This window comes from Mustelus asterias, chromosome 19, assembly GCF_964213995.1.
Source record: "Mustelus asterias chromosome 19, sMusAst1.hap1.1, whole genome shotgun sequence".
Lineage (NCBI taxonomy): Eukaryota > Metazoa > Chordata > Chondrichthyes > Carcharhiniformes > Triakidae > Mustelus > Mustelus asterias.
In genome coordinates, this window is record NC_135819.1 from 76653283 (window position 1) to 76674736 (window position 21454).

At 44.3% G+C, this 21454-nt stretch overlaps 2 protein-coding genes across 4 annotated transcripts in view; one reads left to right on the forward strand and one right to left on the reverse strand.

Annotated features, from left to right (window-relative positions):
- Positions 1–14801, reverse strand: part of taf3 (TAF3 RNA polymerase II, TATA box binding protein (TBP)-associated facto) — a 199504-nt gene extending 184703 nt beyond the window's left edge. The window contains exon 1 of one of the 2 annotated variants that reach the window (XM_078235917.1): positions 14441–14801. In XM_078235917.1, the coding sequence (XP_078092043.1) occupies positions 14441–14606 (166 nt within the window). In that variant the 5' untranslated portion in view covers positions 14607–14801. The remainder of the gene's footprint in view (positions 1–14440) is intronic. The other variant, XM_078235918.1, reaches the window with a different exon arrangement.
- kin (Kin17 DNA and RNA binding protein) overlaps positions 1–21454 on the forward strand; it is a 157839-nt gene that overhangs the window by 85408 nt on the left and 50977 nt on the right. The gene's annotated exons all lie outside the window — the stretch shown is intronic.

Sequence of the window (21454 nt, forward strand, 5' to 3'; positions counted from 1 at the left end):
TGTTGTAAGTGAAAGAGACAATTGCAGTACCTAGACTCAATGCAGATTTCAGATGTAAATCAAAACTTTGATGCCATTCCCCTTACTCTGAGATTACCATCCTTTGGTTCTTTCTCCCACAAGGGGAAAAGAATGCCTCAGCTTCTACCTTGGCAATCCCCTGACAATCCTATATGTCTCAATAAAGTAGTTTCTCATTCTTCTGAACTCCAATGAGTACAGGCCCAACCTGCTCAACCTCTTCTCATAAGAAAATCCCTCCATACCTGGTATCAACTCTGTAAACCTTCTCTGGACTGCCTCTAATGCTAATATATCTTTCCTTAGATAAGGGGACAATATTTATCCAAACTACTAAAACTATCCAGGCTACTGGATTGTTGTGCTTGCAGCCCCACCATTGTTGTACTCTCAAATAATAAATATACACCTGGACCTAAGCTTGAAAAAGTCACTGTAACAGTCTCCATACACACCACACTGATTTAATTACATTTAATGATGTTATTAAGGAGCGGCGATCCCCACTTTCACAGTGTACCCATCCGTACTGAATGGAGCTTCAGCAGCTTAAAATATAGGTAGCAAATATAAATTCAGCATTCATTACAATCGGGATTGACATGGGAAAGTTTATCACATTTGGACACAAGGCACAACTGAAAAGCTGAAGGGAAACACCTCAATATTAACTTCAAAATAACTAGTCATATCAATATTAAAAATGTTGATCATGAAGTCTAACCCCACTCTGTTAGCACTAAACTTCAAAGACAATGACAAACTTGTAAAAACATACTTAAATCCAATCTGTACAAAGAATGACAAATAGTACATACAAGGTCTTCAGAACAATCATCATAAAATACCAAGAACATTTGCTAATCATAATGGCCAAATGGTTATAAACCATCTGACACATTTTAATAGAAAATACTGACTCAGGAAACCTACTGTGGAGAAAATGCTTCCTGAGGTATGTAAAGAATTGCAGATTTTCTTACAACGAAAATGCATTTAGCACCAAATCTAATTTAGCTGATTACACCAAACATCAGACCAAAACAATGATCCAGAGAAAGGTTAACTCAATCAAATTCCCGTAAAACTCCATTAACCCTTTTCAATTAGGCCAACACATCAAACTCGCTGGCAGCATTTTTCCAACAGAATTGGTAATTAAAAGGTGAATGAAGTATCATTCTAAATAAACTTTCTCAACGTGCACATTACTTAAACAGTAGAGGCATTTATAGTGCCTGTGGAAGTGATTGATGATCAGCGGTTACACAGCCACCTAAATGGCAAAATCAATCTTCTCAACTACTATGCACATGTCAACATCTATATAAATGCTATGTCCACACCCTTTCTGGCTTACGCACAATCCATATTTACTTTATAAATCATGCAACTTAAGTTGTTCCTCTAATCAACCTTCCCCCTTTTTGTCCTGAAAGTAGTAACTCTAGCTGAAATGCAATTTAATGGACATGGAATGTCTTTTGGTCATTGGTTCTAAGTTATATAGGGATAGGCCACTCAACCCTTAGGCCTGTTACACCATTTAAATAGATTTGTACTGTAACTAGAAAATGAGTGCAGATGTGCTTTTAATAACAGGGACATCGTAGCAGAGCACAATCCCATCCACATGAGTGCACTTTTACCAAAGATCACTGTTCAGAAATCAAGAAAATTAATTTCAACTGATTTTAATTTTCTTAATATAGAGACACCTTGACCAAATCTAACAACTCTCACAAAATCCCAAGCTGGATTTGGTGAGTCTCACATGAAATGGAGATTGTATCTTGAACCTTCTTGATTGATATGATTGGTAAAGTTATGGATAAATCAGACAGACTTTTTAAAAACTGTACAGTTTAGCTTTCTGTTTTTTCACTGTGTTTTAGCCAATGACTTTTCATGGCTGTGATCAGGCTTTGAAAAGCAGAGGAAACTTCAGTAGCTTATTTGAATTAAATGGCAAAAAAAGTATACTGGGTTAGTTGCTGTATCTACTGAAGCTAATACCACTCACTGTTCACAACCAGTTTCAGAAGTGCCTCTCAGCTTGTTTTTTAACAAAGCCATTAGCACTTCAAAGTATCCAACAAAAATATTTCAAAATAGATTCATCATTGTAATTGCACAATGCTGTCGCATATAGGACTTGAAATAAGCAACATCATTGCATTGGAGCTACCTTATCCTGAGTTTCAAGTCTCACTTCTGCTACTGTCTGAAAGTTGCCGAGCAGACGAGACAAAGGAACTACACCATCTACATGCACACCAAGAACAGGAAACTCGAGAAACTCAGCGTCACCACCAGCAGCAACCAAGCCTCCCCCGGTACCACAGTAGAAAACAGTACCACTGCAGGAAAGTCCATTGTCAACTTATCGGACTACACACTTCAACCAGATGAAATCGAAGTTCTCAGCCGAGGGCTCAATTTCTGCCCCACCACCAAAATAGACCCCATCAGTCTCGCAGCGGACACAGAGGAATTCATCAGGCGAATGAGGCTGAGGGAGTTCTTCCACAAACCCCAAGAGGCCAACAGTGAACACAATGAGACAGCCAATGAACCGGAACAGCCGACAGAGAGATCCGCAGTGCAACCGAAGAGGAAAGAGTCGAATTGGACTCCTCTGGAAGGCCGCTGCCCTCGACTTGACATGTATGCCCAAGCCATCAGGAGGTGCGTCAACACCAAATTCATCAGCCGCACTCACAAGACAGCCCCGAACATCACCCAAGCACAACGCAACGCCATCCACGCTCTCAAGACCAACCGCAACATTATCAAACCAGCAGACAAAGGAAGGGCCATCGTCATACTGAACAGAACGGATTACTGCAAAGAAGTGCACCGACAACTGAACAATGAGGAACACTACAGACAGTTACCCACAGATCCGACCAAAGAACACACCCGTCAACTCAACACTCTGATCAGAACCTTTGATCCGGACCTTCAAAACACCCTCCGTGCTCTCACCCCACGTACTCCACGCGTTGGAGATCTCTACTGCCTCCCAAAGATACACAAGGCAAACACACCCGGCCGTCCCATCGTTTCAGGCAATGGAACCCTGTGCGAGAACCTCTCCGGCTATGTCGAGGGCATCCTGAAACCCATTGTACAAAGAACCCCCAGCTTTTGTCGTGACACTACAGACTTCCTACAGAAACTCAGCACACATGGAGCAGTTGAACCAGGAGCACTCCTCGTCACAATGGATGTCTCGGCACTCTACACCAGCATCCCCCACGATGATGGCATTGCTGCAACGGCCTCAGTACTCAATGCCATCAACTGCCAGTTTCCAGATGCAATTTTACAACTCATCCGCTTCATCCTGGACCACAATGTCTTCACCTTCAACAACCAGTTCTTCATCCAGACACACGGAACAGCCATGGGGACCAAATTCGCACCTCAATATGCCAACATCTTCATGCATAGGTTCGAACAAGACTTCTTCACCGCACAGGACCTTCAACCGATGCTATACACTAGGTACATCGATGATATTTTCTTCCTTTGGAGTCATGGTGAGCAATCAAGATGACATCAACAAGTTCCATCCCACCATCAGACTCACCATGGACTACTCTCCGGAATCGGTTGCATTCTTGGACACACGCATCCCCATTAAGGACGGTCACCTCAGCACCTCACTGTACTGCAAGCCCACGGATAACCTCATGATGCTCCGCTTCTCCAGCTTCCACCCTAAACACGTTAAAGAAGCCATCCCCTACGGACAAGCCCTCCGAATACACAGGATCTGCTCGAATGAGGAGGATCGCAACAGACACCTCCAGACGCTGAAAGATGCCCTCATAAGAACAGGATATGGCACTCGACTCATCGATCAACAGTTCCGACGCGCCACAGCGAAAAACCGACCTGCCACAGCAAAAAACCGACCTCCTCAGAAGACAAACACGGGACACGGTGGGCAGAGTACCCTTCGTCGTCCAGTACTTCCCCGGAGCGGAGAAGCTACGGCATCTCCTCCGGAGCCTTCAACATGTCATTGATGAAGACGAACATCTCGCCAAGGCCATCCCCACACCCCCATTTCTTGCCTTCAAACAACCACGCAACCTCAAACAGACCATTGTCCGCAGCAAACTACCCAGCCTTCAGGAGAACAGTGACCACGACACCACACAACCCTGCCACAGCAACCTCTGCAAGACGTGCCGGATCATCGCCATCATCTCACATGAGAACACCATCTATCAGGTACACAGTACCTACTCTTGCAACTCGGCCAACGTTGTCTACCTGATACGCTGCAGGAAAGGATGTCCCGAGGCATGGTACATTGGGGAAACCATGCAGACGCTACGACAACGGATGAATGAACACCGTTCGACAATCACCAGGCAAGACTGTTCTCTTCCTGTGGGGGAGCACTTCAGCTGTCACGGGCATTCAGCCTTGGATCTTCAGGTAAGCATTCTCCAAGGCGGCCTTCACAACACACGACAGCGCAGAGTCACTGAGCAGAAACTGATAGCCAAGTTCCGCACATATGAGGACGGCCTAAACCGGGATGTTGGATTTATATCACATTATCAGTAACTCCCACAGCTTGCCTCCTGGACTTGCAGAATTTCACTAGCTGTTCTGTCTGGAGACAATACACATCTCTTTAACCTGTGTTTAATGTTCCCTCCACCCACATTGTCTGTATATTTAAGACCTGGCTGGCTGTAGGATTCGCATTCTAATCAGTATTCTGTAACTTGATTCTGTCTGTTTGCACTGTTTGAGAGCAGATTTCCACTCCATCTGACGAAGGAGCAGTGCTCGGAAAGCTTATGGTATTTGCTACCAAATAAACCTGTTGGACTTTAACCTGGTGTTGTGAGACTTCTTACTGTCTGAAAGTGCCAGGTATTTATACTTGGAACCAGATTCAACCTTAAGCGACTACTATGCACCCTCCAGCGGCTATGCTGGAAGTCTAGGAATTGTTGAGCCACAATACATAAGTGGCATACAAAAAGTTAATCATTTCTTTAACCTTTACTTTTTTTTTTGAATGGAACTGATTGGGATAACTTTAAAATTGCAGAAAATCCACAATTCAGCAAGTGGGAAAAGTTACTTTTGAGAGTCACAAGTTAACACAAACTGAAGGAAGCTTTAATTAATTGATTTGATTTTAGCAGAATTAGTGAAATTAATTTTAAAGCAATGCTTTGATTGCATGTACATAATTAAATAACTCACTATACTGAACTAATTCATTTTAAAAATCAAAGGTTATTGCTAACTGTCTTGATGTTCAGAATATCAGTAAGACTATACTCAGATCTATACCATGGTTGCTATGACATTAGTGAACAAATTAAATGAAAAGTGTCTAAAGCAAATATATAATGCATATGAAAGTCAAAATCTGTACATTTGGGTGCAGGTTTTCAGTACAATTGTCCACTACAACAAAATTGCAACACTTTCTTGGAAATGAGGTTTCAAGGGTTGTTAATCAGATAATGATAGAGTCCTACGACACCTTCCACACTGATAACCCTTCCACCCAATGTCTTCAAAACCTTAATTACAAATTTTAAAAACCATCTGTAAAATACAAAACTTGTATTTGCTTGGGCTGTAGAGATGGGGAATTAGTCTAATTCTAAATAAATGTTTGGTGAGCAGGAACTGATCCATGACAGGAAGAGACTGCAGGAGACTGAACATTATTGATTACCATTTATTATATATCAATTTTGGAGCGAAACCCTGACATACAAGGCGCATTATGTAGAATTACAAAATTATGCACAGATGCGTAGTGGAGGACATGTCCCTGTCTACATCAACGAGGATGAGGTGTTAAGGGTCAAGAGCTTCAAGTTTCTAGGTGTCCAGATCACCAAAACTTGTCCTGGTCCCTCCAGGCCGACACTACACTTAAGAAAGTCCACCAATGCCTCTACTTTCTCAGGAGACTAAGGAAATTTGGCCCTATGACTCTCATAGATGCACCATAGAAAGCATCCTTTCCAGTTGTGTCACAGCCTGGTATGGCTCCTGATCTGTCCAACACCGCAAGAAACTATAAAGAGTTGTGAATGTAGCCCAATCCATCACCCAAACCAGCCTCCCATCCATTGACACTGTCTACACTTCCTGCTGCCTCGGGAAAGCAACCAGCATAATCAAGGATCCAACACACCCTGGACATACTCTCTTCCACCATCTTCCATTGGGAAAAAATACAAAAGTCTGAGGTCACGTACCAACTGACTCAAGAACAGCTTCTTCCCTGTTGCCATCCAACTTTTGATTCGGCCTACCTCGTATTAAGTTGATCTTTCTTTACACCCTAGCTATGACTGTAACACTACATTCTGCACCCTCTCCTTTCCTTCTCTACGTTCACTTTATCTGTACAGCGCAAGAAACAATATTTTTCATTGTATACTAATACATGTGACAATAATTAATCAAATCATACATACGCAGTGCAGTACTTAGTACACAAATGTTGTATTGTAGTGTACAATAAGGACATAGACTCTTTCACAACACCATCTCAGATATCAAATATTTAGGTTTTGTCACCAAGTAAAACACATAAAACATCCTTCTAGAACAGGTTCTTTTGCAGTTTGCCAAAAACAACATTGCAATAGATTGTGTGGTGATTTGAAATGTAATTAATTTGGTAAATTGGGGTGTTTATAAACTAGCGTAATATTCCAAACATCACAGTTAATGAATGAGTCCAATATACTTTGTTCAAAATACCAAGATGTATTTCAAAACTACATGGCTGCCACACCTGTAGTTATGATATATTATTGTTAATCAGATAAATATTATATAACATTCTTACTTCTGTAGACATGACCTTTGCAACATTTCTAAAGCTGATGTCGCTGGCAAAATACCAGCTAGATGTCAATGTAGTTAGATTCCAGAACTTTAAAACCAAATAGGATGAGAACTTTTGTGTACAGAGGGGATGTGTTTGTTTTATTTTTACTTCTTTCCCCATAACAATTCCACTTAACTGAATCAAATTATAATGCGGAAAAGAGAGAATTTTCCTGATGGGAGATCTGCAGTCGTGGTATCTCACACTCGTCTGTCTTATGCCATTCTCACACCCCCACTGTAGTTCGAAAGCAACCATTCTGTGACGTCTGCCATCTAACTGCAACTAACTTGACCCACCCTCTACTTTGCCCTGTAGAAGAGATCTCTGTAGCTTTTCAACTCTGATCAAATGACCAAAATAATGACATTTTATTTTCTGGAGGTCACTTTTTAGCAGTACTTCCTGTTCCTGTAATTTCCAGTGCCTCTTCATTGGTCTTATGGTCTGTATATGGAATTTTTAGCATACATCTTAACATCCACATTTCAAAGGCCTCTATTTGTTCCACAAATCTTCACTTATTGTTCAGGTTTCTGAGGCATACGGCAAAGTGGTTAGAATGCAGCATCTTATCCGTTTTTTTCCTGGTTACAAGCTTGAGTTTCTATGTTGTTAACACATCATTCATCTTCACAAATTTACTTTTGGCTATCTCTATCCTTCTTCTCTTCAGCACCACACCTGCCATCTTCTGTTATTGTTTGTCCTAAATTGATGAACTTACCTGCCTGTTCCAGTGCGACACCATCTACTTCAATCTTCATTCTAGTTTATTCTAATGTATTCATTCTAACTACCATTGCTTTTGTCTTTTTGGTGTTCATGCTCAATCCACATTCTAAATTTCTAATAGGCTTTATGAGATCATTTGAAATTGGAGCTGGAATAGGCCATTTGGTTCCTTGAACCTGCTCCACTGATAAATAGGATCATGATTGATCTTCTTCATAGGCTACACCTTCCGGTGCTACCCCCATATCCCTTTGAATCCATTGAATCCCAACAGTGCCCATTGAGTCTGCACCAACTCTCCAAAAAGAGCATCTTACCCAAGTCCACCCATCCCCATACTCCGCCGCCCTATCCCTATAACCCCCGCACATTTATTATGGCCAAACCACCTAACCTGCACATTTCTGAAGGAAACCGGAGCGCGCGGAGGAAACCCACACAGACCAGGGAGTGCATACTCCACAGACAATCACCCAAGGCCAGACCTGAACCCGGGTCCCTGGCGATGAGGCAGTAGATAGGGTGAACGGTGGGAAGCTTTTCCCCAGGTCGGTGGTGACGTTCACCAGGGGTCATAGGTTCAAGGTGAAGGGGGGGAGGTTTAACACAGATATCAGAAGGACATATTTTACACAGAGGGTGGTGGGGGCCTGGAATGCGCTGCCAGGCAAGGTGGTGGAGGCGGACACACTGGGAACGTTTAAGACTTATCTAGATAGCCATATGAACGGAGTGGGAATGGAGGGATACAAAAGAATGGTCTAGTTTGGACCAGGGAGTGGCACGGGCTTGGAGGGCCGAAGGGCCTGTTCCTGTGCTGTATTGTTCTTTGTAGAGCGAACCACTGTGCTACCTTAATACCCTAAAATCCATTAATCTCAGACTTGAACGTACTTAATGATTGAAAACCTTGGGTAATAGAATTCCAAAGATTCACAACCCTTGAGTGAGGAAACTTCTCATGTCAGTTCTAAGTGGCTGATGCCTCATTCTGAGACTGTAGCTCCATGTTTTACATTCACTGAGCAGAAGGAACATCATCTCATCTGTCAAGAACTTGATACTTTTAAATTAGACCACCTCTCATTCTTCTTAACTCTGGAATACAGGCCCACTAGATACAATGCAGGCTGTGGGGCAGGTTTGTTGCTCAGAAGCGGTTTGGTGAAGTGCTTGTATGGGGAGGAAGGGAGGTATGGAGTGAAGTCCTTGGTGTGTGTGTGTATGTGTGTGTGTGGGGTGTGTGGGGTGTGTGCGTGCACGCTTGTTAAGTTGTGTCTCTGTGTATTTCTGTCTATGTGCGCATGTATGCTCTTATTTGTATGTGTTTCCGCCTAAGAGTATGCACGCATATTTGTGTGTACATTTAAGTGTGTACATTTATATCTGTGTGCTTGTATGTCTGTGTGCGTGTTGCTGTCCGAGTATGTGGTGTGTGTGTGTGTGCATGCACGCCAGTGTTTGCGTGTGTCTCAGTGTGGATATGTTTTATTTACTCGTTGAATGTGAGTGCTGCTGGCTGGGCCAGCATTTATTGCCCATCCCTAATTGTCCTTGAACTGAGTGGCTCGCTAGGCCATTTCAAAAAACATTTAAGAGTCAATCACATTGCTGTGGATCTGGAGTCATATCTAGGCCAGATGAAGTCAGGATGGCAGATTTCCTCCCCTAAAGACATTGGTGAATCAGATGAGTTTTTAAAACAATCATTCAACGTTTAATTCCAGATTTCTATTGAATTCAAAGATCAACTACGAATGTGCTTCAAAAACATCAAGCCCAGCTCTGCTGCCAGCTATGACAACATTCTTCCTGAGTTTCTCAAACACCTTGGCCAATGTGCCCATTGCTGATTGCCTCAATTCTTCACAAGGATTAATTGTGATGGAAGACTACCTAAACCCTGGCCTCCCAAAACCTGACAGCGTCTGTTTTGAGGTTATTTTCAAAACCCATTTTCAATTAAGGTGGCTTTTAGCAAGGGTGAAGTAGATGCGACCGCATTCTTGCCCTGACCACGTCCAGCCCAGCAGCAACAAAATGCTCTCTAGCATATTCCACCTCCACAGTGCTAGTGCCAAGAGGGAACTCAAGATCTCCTTGAATGACAAGAGAGTGAATCAGAAACATCCCATTTATCTTGGAGTTACCCTTGACTGAATAATGACATACGAAAAAATAATCTGATCAAGGTGGCAGCAAAGATCAAAACATGAAACAACCGTGTAAGAAAACCTGCTGGCACTTCATGGGGTGCAGATGCTCAAAGCTTAAGGACCTCAGCTCTTGCCATCAACAACTCAACAGCAGAGTACTGTTCACCAGGATGGTACAACTCATCCCATGCCAGCCTTGCAAATACCCAGCTCAATACAATAACGCACATCATCTTGGGTACCTTCCGATCAATCCTTGGCCTCCAATCCTGAACAACATATCGCATCCATTAGGAGGGAGATTGCAACAAGAAAGCTCCTGGAGAAGATTTACATCAACCCATGCCTGCCACTTACCAATCCACCTGCCGCTCTACGACCACCTTGCCAAGGAATAACAACAGAGGGCTTGTGGCAGCACGAACGGAACCAACACACCAGCATTAAAATCCACTGCATCACAGATCCAACAGCCCGCCCACCCAGCTTCAATCGGCCACGCTAATGATGGGCATTCCTTAACCGTTTCCACACTAGTCTGAGGACTTTGTGCAGCAAATTGGCACAAGTGGGGCCTTGCAGGGATCCAAGACAGCAGCTACAGTGCATCCCAATCAATGACTCAGTGAAGACTGTCCCTGACAAAGTTCAATGGTGACTCAGACAGCTCCATTTAGCCACCACTAAAGATATTGTCTGGCTTGATGATTACTGCAAGAAGTCTCACAACACCAGGTTAAAGTCCAACAGGTTTATTTGGTAGCATCATCAGGCAGCGCTCCGAAAACTAGTGGTTTGTGCTACCAAATAAACTTGTTGGACTTTAACCTGGTGTTGTGAGACTTCTTACTATATTTACCCCAGTTCAACGCCGGCATCTCCACTTGATGATTACTGCACAGACTAAGAAAAAGTGTGTTGCTGTTTAAATGTGTGTGCATCAATACACCTGTGTGTGTTGCAGTCTAAGAGTGTATGTATTTGTGTGTCTAAGTATGTTTGTGCGTGTTTCATATGTCTGTGTGGAGGTTAGTATGTGTTAAGAGTGTGTGTCCAGGTGTGTATTGTTATCCAGGTGTGTGCTTCTAGGCATGTGCGTGTCTAAGCGTGTATCCCTGTCTAAGTGTGCCTTGGTGTCTAAGAGAGAGTGTGTATTTGTGTGCATGTCTAGTAGGTGTGAATTGCTGTCTGAGTGTGTATTTGTGTGCGTGTGTGCGCTGCTGGCTAAGACAGCATGCATATTTGTGTGTGTGTATCTAAATGTGTGTTACTGTCTAAGATTGTGTGTATTTGTTTGTGCGTGTGTATTGCTATCTAAGAGGGTGTGCATTTTTGTGTATGGGTGCCTAAGTGTATATTTCTGTCTAAGAGAATGTGTCTTGACCAGGGAGAACCAGTGGATGTGGTTTATTTAGACTTTCAGAAGGCTTTCAACAAGGTCTCACATAGCAGATTACTTTGTAAAGTTAAAGCACATGGGATTGAGAGTAGTGTCATGAGATGGATAGAAAGTTGGTTAGCAGACAGGAAGTAAAGAATCGGAATAAATGGGTGTTTTTCCGATTGGCAGGCAGTGACTAGTGGTGTACCGTAGGGATCTGTGCTAGGACCCCAACTGATCACAAGAATTTAATGATTTGGACGAGGGAACTAAATGTATTATCACCAAATCTACAAATGATATGAAGTGGGTGAGCTGTGAGGAGGATGCAGAGGTGCTTCAGCATGATTTGGACAGGCTGAGTGTGTGGGAATATGGATGACAGATGCAGTGTAATCTGAATAAATGCAAGATTATCCACTTTGGTAACAAGAATGGGAAGATTATTTGAACGGGTGTAAATTGAGAGAGGTGGATACTCAGCAAGACCTTGGTATCCTCATGCATCAGTCACTGAAAGTAAGCACGCAGGTACAGCAGGTAGTAAAGAAGGTAAATGGTATGCTGGCCTTCATAGCGAGATGATTTGGACATAGGAATAGGGATGTTTTACTGTAATTGTATAGGGCGTTGGTGAGGCCATACCTGGAGGACTGTGTGTGCCGTTTTGGTGTCCTTATCTGAGGAAGGATGTTCTTGCTACAGAGGGAGTGCAGCAAATGTTGACCAGGTGGATTCTTGGGATGGCGGGATTGTCATATGAGAAGAAACTAAGTCAGTTAGGATTATATTCATTGGAGTTTAGAAGAGTGTGGGGATCTGACAGAAACTTGTAAAATTCTAAGAGGATTATACAGATTCAGAAAGAATGTTCCCGATGGTTGGGGAGTCCAGGTCTAAGGGTCATAGTTCGAAGATAAAAGGGTCAACCTTTTAGAACTGAGGTGAGGAGGAATTGCTTCACCCAGAGGGTGGTGAATTTGTGGAATTATAGATATCACACAGAAAGTAGTTGAGGCCAAACGTTGTACGATTTGAAGAAGAAATTAGATATACCTCTTCGGGCTAAAGGATCAAGGGATGGGGGGAAAGGCAGGATCAGGATATTGAATATGATCAGCCAAGATAAAGTGAATAGCAGAGCAGGCTTAAAGGGTCGAATGACCTACTTCTGATTCTAGTCTCTATCTATGTTTCTGTATTTGTGTGTGCACACCTAGGTGTATATTGCTGTCTGAGAATCTGTGTAAGGGAGAACGTGTGCACGCCTAGGTGTATATTGCTGTCTAAGAGAGAGAGAGAGTGTGCATGTGTGTGTGCACTCGCACACGCGCGTCTAGGTGTATATTACTGTATAAGAGAGTGTATGGGCCTAGGTGTATATTGCTGTCTAAAAGAGAGTGTGCGTGTCCTACGTGAATATTACTGTCTAAGAGTGATTGCATGTCTTGGTTTATATTGCTGTCTAAGCGACAGTGTATGTGTACGTCTAGGTGTATATTGTTGTCTAAGAGAGAGGGTGTGTGTACCTCGGTGTATATCGCTGTTTAAGAGAGAGAACATGTGCCTAGGTGTATATTGCTCTCTCAGGGAGTGTGTGCTCTTAGGTGTATATTGCTGTCTTAAAGAGAGTGTGTGTGCACGCCTAGGTATATGTTGCTCCCTCAGGGAGTGTGCGCACCTAGGTGCGTATTGCTGTCTAAGAGAGACAGTGTGTGTCTAGGTATATATTGCTGTCTAAGATAAAGAGTGTGTGTGCCTAGGTGCATATTACTCTCTCAGGGAGAGTGTGTGCCTTGCTATATACTGCTGTCTGAGGGAGACTGTGTGCCTGGGTGAATATTTCTGTAGTGAGAGTCTAGATGTGTATTGCTATCTAAAGGAGTGTGTGTGTGTCCAGGTGTACATCGCTGTCTCAGGGAGAGTGTGTGCCTAGGTGCATATTGCTCTCTATGGGTGTGTATGTGTGTGCAGGTATAAATTGCTCTTTCAGTGAGTGTGTGTGTCTAGGTATATCCTGTTGTCAAAGGGAGAGAGAGAGTATGTGCGCCTGGGTATATATTTCTGAGAGAGTGTGTGTCTAGATGTGTATTGCTATCCAAGGGAGTGTGTGTGTGTGTGTATCCAGGTGTACATTGCTGTCTCAGGGAGTGTGCGCGCCAGGGTGTAAATTTCTATATGTGTGTGTGTCTAGATGTGTATTGCTATCTAAGGGAGTGTGTGTGTCTAGGTGCACATTGCTGTCCAAGGGACAGAGGGAGTGTGCGCCTGGGTGTAAATTTCTGTGTAAGAGAGTGTGTCTAGATCTGTATTGCTATCTAAGGGAGCGTGTGTGTGTGTGAGTGAGTCTAGGTGCACATTGCTGTCTAAGGGAGAGTGTGTGCCTGGGTGTATATTTCTGTGAGTGTGTCTAAATGTGTATTGCTCTCTCATGGAGAGTGTGTCTAGATGCACATTGTTGTCTCAGGAAGAGAGGGAGTGTGTGTGTGTGCCTGGGTGTATATTTCTGTGAGTGTGTCGAGATGTGTATTGCTCTCTCATGGAGAGTGTGTCTAGATGCACATTGCTGTCTCAGGAAGAGAGGGAGTGTGTGTGCGCGCCTGGGTGTATATTTCTGTGTGTGTGTCTAGATGTCTATTGCTATCTAAGGCAGTGTGTGTCTAGGTGCACATTGCTGTCTAAGGGAGAGGGTGTGTGTGTGCCCAGGTGTATAGTTCTATATGAGTGTGTGTCCAGATGTGTATTGCTCTCTCAGGAGAGAGTGTGTGAGTGTCCAGGTGCACATTGCTGTCTCAGGGAGAATGTGTGCCTGGGTATAAATTTCTATATGAGAGTATGTCTAGATGTCTATTATTCTCTCTGGGAGTGTGTGTGTCCAGGTGCACATTGCTGTCTCTGGGAGTGTGTGCGCCTCGGTGCATATTTCTGAGTGCATCGAGATGTGTATTGCTCTCTCAGGGACTGTTGTGTGTCCAGGAGCACATTGCTCTCTCAGGGAGAGGGTGCGTGCCTCGGTGTATATTTCTATGAGTGTGTCTAGATGTGTATTGGTCTCTCAGGGAGAGTGTGTCTAGGTGCACATTGCTCTCTCAGGGAGAGAGGGAGTGTGTGTGTGTGTGTGCCTGGGTGTATATTTCTATATGAGAGTGTGTCTAGATGTGTATTGCTCTCCCAGGGAGTGTGTGTGTGTCCAGGTGCACATTGCTGTCTCAGGGAGAGTGTGTGTATAAATAAGGCTCGGGTACTCACACAGCTCACTGTAGCGATGGCAGCCTCGGGTCAGCTGCTCGATGTACCTGTTGAGTACATCGGTGAGGATGTCGCAGGCGGTGACCTGCACCGAGTCCCAGCCCAGAGCCTGGCAGATCTGCGCCACCGCCACCCGCAGCAAGGCCCGTCCGTAACTGTCACACATCCCGGCTCCGCGCCAACACCCAGAGACCACAAATTAAAGCTCTCTCGGTCTGCCTGTCTCTGCGCCGACCCCTGCCCTCAGACTCGCCGAGCCGGCATGGCCCTGTCCCCGGGAGCCGCCGCCGCCGCCGCTCGGCCCCTCACTCCCGAGCCGCCATGTTGTTTTCCGCCGCCGGCTCCTGACTCCACAACGCGCGACCAATCGAGCGCCACGAGGTCGCTCAGCCCCCGGAGCAGTCACATCGATGATGCCGGATCCATTGGTCAGGCCTGCCATTGTGGTTGCCCTGGAGACGGCGATGGCTGGGATGGTGGCTGAGGGGAGGGGCCTGGGCCTGGGCCTGCAGGAGGCTGCCTGGACAATAACCTGTGCGTGTAAAATAATAAACCCCCTCATTCCAATATTTAAAGGTTTTAAAGTTTATTTATTAATGTCACAAGGCTTACATTAACACTGCAATGAAGTTACTGTGAAAATCCCCTCGCCGCCACACTCCGGTGCCTGTTTGGGTTACACTGAGGGAGAATTTAGCATGGCCAATGCACCTAACCAGCACATCTTTCAGACTGTGGGAGGAAACCAGAGCATCCGGAGGAGACCCACGCAGACATGGGGAGAAAGTGCAGACTCCGCACAGACAGTGACCCGAGCCGGGTAATCGAACCTGGGTTCCTGGGGCTGTGAGGCAGCAGTGCTGACCACTGTGCCACCCCATTAGACACTCTGCCATATCAGGAGATATTTTGCTTTGATTTGATTTATTATTGTCACGTGTATTAGTATACAGTGAAAAGTATTGTTTCTTGCACGCTATACAGACAAAGCATATCGTTCATAGAGTACATGGGGAGAAGGAAAGCAGAGGATACAGAATGTAGTGTTAGAACCATAGTTAGGGTGTAGAGAAAGGTCAGTTTAATATATGGTAGGTTCATTCAAAAGTCTGACAGCAGCAGGGAAGAAGCTGTTCTTGAGTCGGTTGGTATGTGACCTCTGACTTTTATATTTTTTTCCCGACTTAAGAAGGTGGAAGAGAGAATGTCCGGGGTGCGTGGGGTCCTTGATTATGCTGGCTGCTTTAAATACTGTGGATCCTGGAAATCTGAAACAAAAACAGAAAATTCTGGAGAAACCCGGCAGGTCTGGCAGCATCTGTGGGATTCGGAATGTTAAATCTGCTTTTTTTTCCTCCAAGAACCGCTGACTTTTTTTCCCCAGCATTTTCTGTTTTGGTCTTGAGAGCTGGCGGCTTGGAGCTTGGACTCGGGGGGGGGGGGGGGGGGGACTAAAAGTCTCATTAGGAGAGAAGAGAGTAACACTGGAACCAAGGGTTGGAGCAGGAGTTCAAACCCGGTAAGTCATTGTTGAAAGTTTATTTATTAGTCACAAGTAAGGCTTACATTAACATTGCAATGAAGTTACTGTGAAATTCCCCTAGTCGCCACACTCCGGCGCTTGTTCGGGTACACTGAGGGAGAATTTAGCATGGCCAGTACACCTAACCAGGTGCACTAGGAGTCAAGGCTACAAATAGGACAGAGATTTGGAACATCATCCATGAATATTATCTGTAAATAATTTGTTTCTTGAAGTTAAGCTTTCCCTTGAGAGTTTACACAGCTTTGATGCCGGTGGAATAAAGGAACCTCATTTTTCTTAACCTTTATGCAGTCCATTTGCTTGAACCCCACATTACATTTGGTAACAGAAGTGAGCTTCCACATCACAGGCATCAGGTCGTGGCAGACCAGATGGAAAGTTGCCTGGCCGTTTGGAGCAGATGGTGGAAAAGCTGAAACTGGCGATGTCCATGAGGGAGGCTAAAGTTGCTCAAGTATTGTTGGAGGCTAAGGCACCCGCAGAGGAAACTGAACCTTAAGGCCTAAAACAGATAGAGGCTCCCCAGCTGTATTCCCTTGACTCTGTGAAGGAAGAACACGTTCTACCTGTCTTTGAGTAGGAAGTTGGACAGATTTGGGAGAAGACCAGAGACATACAACAAACCCACGGCTAAAGCCTGGATCGAGGTTGCCTAGTTGGTCATGGCATCCAGAGGCCTCAATGGGAGTGAGCAGGCATTGTTTGTGGTGAAACATCTGTACAGGAAAGCCTGTCGGGAAATTCTGGGAAGAGGGATATATATTCAGAGAAGTCTGCAGCTTTGAGGTGCTGGCATGGATTGGGGGGACAGCAGCAGCCTGCCATAGTTACTACAGAAGCTTTATGAGTGCAAGCAAGTCAAGGGACAAGCAAACTGGTCTCCCTATCCCTGGAGCTGGTGAAGTTGCTTGACCACAATGTCCTCCTGGATATGTCCTCAAATTGACCAGGTGATGTGCATAGTTTTGGTAGTTGGTGGGACGACACTTCTCAAGCTAGTAGGATGCCACTGTGCAGGGTGCCATGGTGGCACAGTGGTTAGCACTGCTGCCTCACTGCGCCAGGTACCCGGGTTTAATTCCCGGCTTGGGTCATTGTCTGTGTGGAGTTTGCACGTTCTCCCCATGTCTGCGTGGGCTTCCTCCGGGTGCTCCGGTTTCCTCCGACAAACCGAAAGACGTGCTGGTTAGGTGCATTGGCCATGCTAAATTCTCCTTTGGTATACCCGAACAGGTGCTGGAGTGTGGCGACTAGGGGATTTTCACAGTAACTTCATTGCAGTGGTAATGTAAGTCTACTTGTGACACTAATAAATAAACGTTAAAAAACTTAAAACTTTAAAAACTTTTTGAAAAAGCTTTAAACTTTAAAAAAGTGTGTAGTGGGGGAGGTGAGTGGGCCTTGGTGGCCTGACATCTGGCATCTGATTTCAGAGCAGGCCACGTCCACTGCTGGACATTCCTTGCTGGGGCCCTGGGTCCTCACCAGCAGAGGTCGTCGGCCTGGAAGGATGCTGGGCCGGGGATTTGTTCAGCCCACGAGGGCACTCCTTGGAACAGAAGCCAAAGTTCTCAGCAAACTAGGGATGGAGATGGAGTTAAGTCTCGAACGTGGATTGAAGAGAGCTGGAGGTGGTGCCTGAGCTGGGAGTGGGGGCTGGAGGAGAAAAAACCAGAAGCCTCATGGAGAGAGAGACCAGGACTGTGGTCAGGAGAAGCAATTCAAGCCTATTGAGTCACTGTGTTGAGAAGCCAAGGCCACGATTAGGGCAGGGATATGGAGTATCGGCTGTGAGTATTCTATGTAAATAGTTTGTTTCTTGAAGGTATGCTTTCCTTTAAGGGTTTATGCAGCTTTGATGCCAATTCAGTGAAGGGACCTTGTTTTTTTCACCTTAATGCAATCTGTGTGCTTGAATCCCATGTTACATAGAGGTTTCCAGCATGGAAACAAACCCTTCGGCCCAACTTGTCTATGCTGCCCAGTTTTTACCACTAAGCCAGTCCCAATTGCTCGAATTTGACCCATATCCCTCTATACCCATCTAAACTTGTAACTGTCTAAATGCTTTTTAAAAGACAAAATTGTACCTGCCTCTGCTACTACCTCTGGCAGCTCGTTGCAGACACTCACTACCCTGTGTGTGAAACAATTACTCCTCTGGACCCTTCTGTTCATAAAGCCATACGAAAAAAAAAGGGGAGGTAGATCAAAGCTTGGTCAAAGCTTTAGGTTTTAAGGATAGTCCTAAAAGCAGAAAGAGCGGTTTAGATAGGGAATTCCAGAGCTTAGGGCAAACGCAGCTGAAACCAACACTGCCAATGCTGCAGCAATTAAAACTGGGAATGCTAGAATTAGTTAAGAGAGTGATGTAGGGTAACCAACACCACAGGCCACCAAAACCGGACACCTTGATGGCACACATCGGGTGACTTCATCGAACAAGGTAATTATGCGCCATTGAAGACACAACGTCATAGGGCAGGAGCAGCTAGGGAAACGTATTGAAGCAAACTTGACTTTTACATCCCTGTCAAATTGGGGAAAAAGCAATATGGGCACATGGGGAAAGGAAGGAGCACAGGCTCCTGCTGCAGCTTTAATAAGGCAAGTGGACTAAGGGATCAAAACACCAAATGTGAAATTAGCTGGTACCGGACAACGGTCAGACTATCCGTTATAAAACTGCACCTCTGGCCATTCAAATGGCAAGAGATTAGAAATATGGAGGGGCAAGGCCATGGAGGAATTTGAAAAGACGAAAATTTTCAAACTGGGTCATTGCTTTAGCAGGAGCCCCTGTAGGTGTGTGAACACTGCAGTAATGGATGGACAGGGTTTGGTGCAAGTTATGGCATGGACATAAACTCGTTTGAAATCTAAGTTTATAGAGGGTAGAACGTAAGTTTGACCAGGAGTCCACTGGAATAGTCCAGTCTGGAGAAAACAAGCAGGTTTCAGCAGATGAGAGCTGAGGCAGGGGTAGAGTTGGGCATGTTGATGTTTGAGAGTGAGAAAAGAATGAGGGCAATAACGGCAGGGTGGGAAGTGATTCCTGTGCTGTAAAAGAACCAGCATCGTTCCGTTTAGCTGGATGTGAGTTGTTTTTGTGTATGCAATTTTGAAATATAAACAAATGCTGTGAATCATTCTTATTGGCAGCAGGGTAGCACAGTGGTTAACATTGCTGCCTCACAGCGCCAGGGACCCAGGTTCGATTCCCGGCTTGAGTCACTGTCTGTGCGGAGTCTGCACGTTCTCCCTGTGTTTGCATGGGTTTCCTCCCACAGTCCCAAAGACATGCTGGTTAGGTGCATTGGCTATGCTAAATTCTCCGAGTGTACCCAAATAGGTGTCAGAATGTGGTGACTAGGAGATTTTCACAGTAACTTCATTGCAGTGTTAACATAAGAATACTTGTGACATTAATAAATAAACTTTAAACTTTATTATTGCTTTCATGGAACATGTCTGATTTCCATAATTTGTTTAAAACTATAGTTTATAGTCTATAGAAATAAGGCAAACAAGTAGGGAGGTCATGGAACCTATACAGATTAAAGGGGAGAAGGTGCTTGCTGTCTTGAGGCAAATCAGAGTAGATAAATCCCCAGGGCCGGTCAGGGTATTCCCTCGGACCTTGAAGGAGACTAGTGTTGAAATTGCAGGGGCCCTGGCAGATATATTTAAAATGTCGGTATCCACAGGTGAGGTGCCGGATGATTGGAGGATAGCTCATGTTATTCCGTTGTTTAAAAAAGGCTCAAAAAGTAATGCGGGAAATTATAGGCCGGTAAGTTTGACGTCAGTAGTAGGTAAATTATTGGAAGGAGTACTAAGAGATAGGATCTACAAATATTTGGATAGACAGGGACTTATTAGAGAGTCAACATGGCTTTTTGCGTGGTAGGTCATGTTTAACCAATCTATTAGAGTTTTTTGAGGAGGTTACCAGGAAAGTGGATGAAGGGAAGGCAGTGGATGTTGTCTACATGGATTTCAGTAAGGCCTTTGACAAGGTCCCGCATGGGAGGTTAGTTAGGGAGGTTCAGTCGCTTGGTATACATGGAGAGGTAGTAAATTGGATTAGACATTGTCTTATGGTATTTGCTACCAAATAAACCTGTTGGACTTTAACCTGGTGTTGTGAGACTTCTTTCAATGGAAGAAGCCAGAGTGGTAGTGGAGGATTGCTTGTCTGACTGGAGGCCTGTGACTAGTGGTGTGCTACAGGGATCAGTGCTGGGTCCATTGTTGTTTGTCATCTATATCAATGATCTGGATGATAATGTGGTAAATTGGATCAGCAAATTTGCTGATGATACAAAGATTGGAGGTGGTAGTGGACAGTGAGGAAGGTTTTCAAAGCTTGCAGAGGGATTTGGACCAGCTAGAAAAATGGCAGATGGAGTTTAATGCAGACAAGTGTGAGGTATTGCACTTTGGAAGGACAAACCAAGGTAGAACATACAAGGTAAATGGTAGGACACTGAAGAGTGCAGTAGAACAAAGGGATCTGGGAATACAGAACACATAATTCCCTAAAAGTAGCGTCACAGGTAGATAGGGTCGTAAAGAGTGCTTTTGGTACATTGGCCTTTATAAATCAAAGTATTGAGTACAAGAGTTGGAATGTTATGGTGAGGTTGTATAAGACATTGGTGAGGCCGAATTTAGAATAGTGTGTGCAGTTTTGGTCACCTAATTACAGGAAGGATATTAATAAGGTTGAAAGAGTGCAGAGAAGGTTTACAAGGATGTTGCCGGGACTTGAGAAACTGAGTTACAGAGAAACGTTGAATAGGTTAGGACTTTATTCCCTGGAGCGTAGAAGAATGAGGGGAGATTTGATTGACCTGGATTCTTAAATGGATATTTCCCCAATTGATTTTAAAGGCGTTTGTCAGTACAACATTTATTGTATTAGTCAAACCTATGGGGAAAATGAAATCTAAGGTTCAGTTTTAGTTGAGTAATTAATACTCGAATTTCACCGTTCCTCTCGCCCCATATTAAATGTCCCTGTATTCTGCAAGCATTTTTGTCCTCCTCAACATTTTCAGCCTTGGACCCTTTGCTTTCTTTCGCCCATGGAAGCAAGTCAAATTTTGTGAACTTTTCTTCATTCTTGTCACTTCACTGAACCTTACCTGATTCATCAATGTCTTTTTGACAGGAGGAAGCCTAAAACTATGATATTCCAAATGTGGCCTCATTGATTATCTACAATAAGTTAGTGACTTATTTTGACGTGTAGAGAAATGCAATGCGCGATGGTTATTTCCCCACTGATTTTTGTTTTACTTGTTCTTGGGATGAGCTACAGCCGACATGTATTATATATTCCTAATTGCCCTTGACCAAACAGTGATGGGTAAAACCACCTTCTTGTGGTTCAAGCACACCTACAGTGCTGTGAAGGAATAATCCTAGGATCCACACATGGGAGGGGATCTAAATGACCTGTT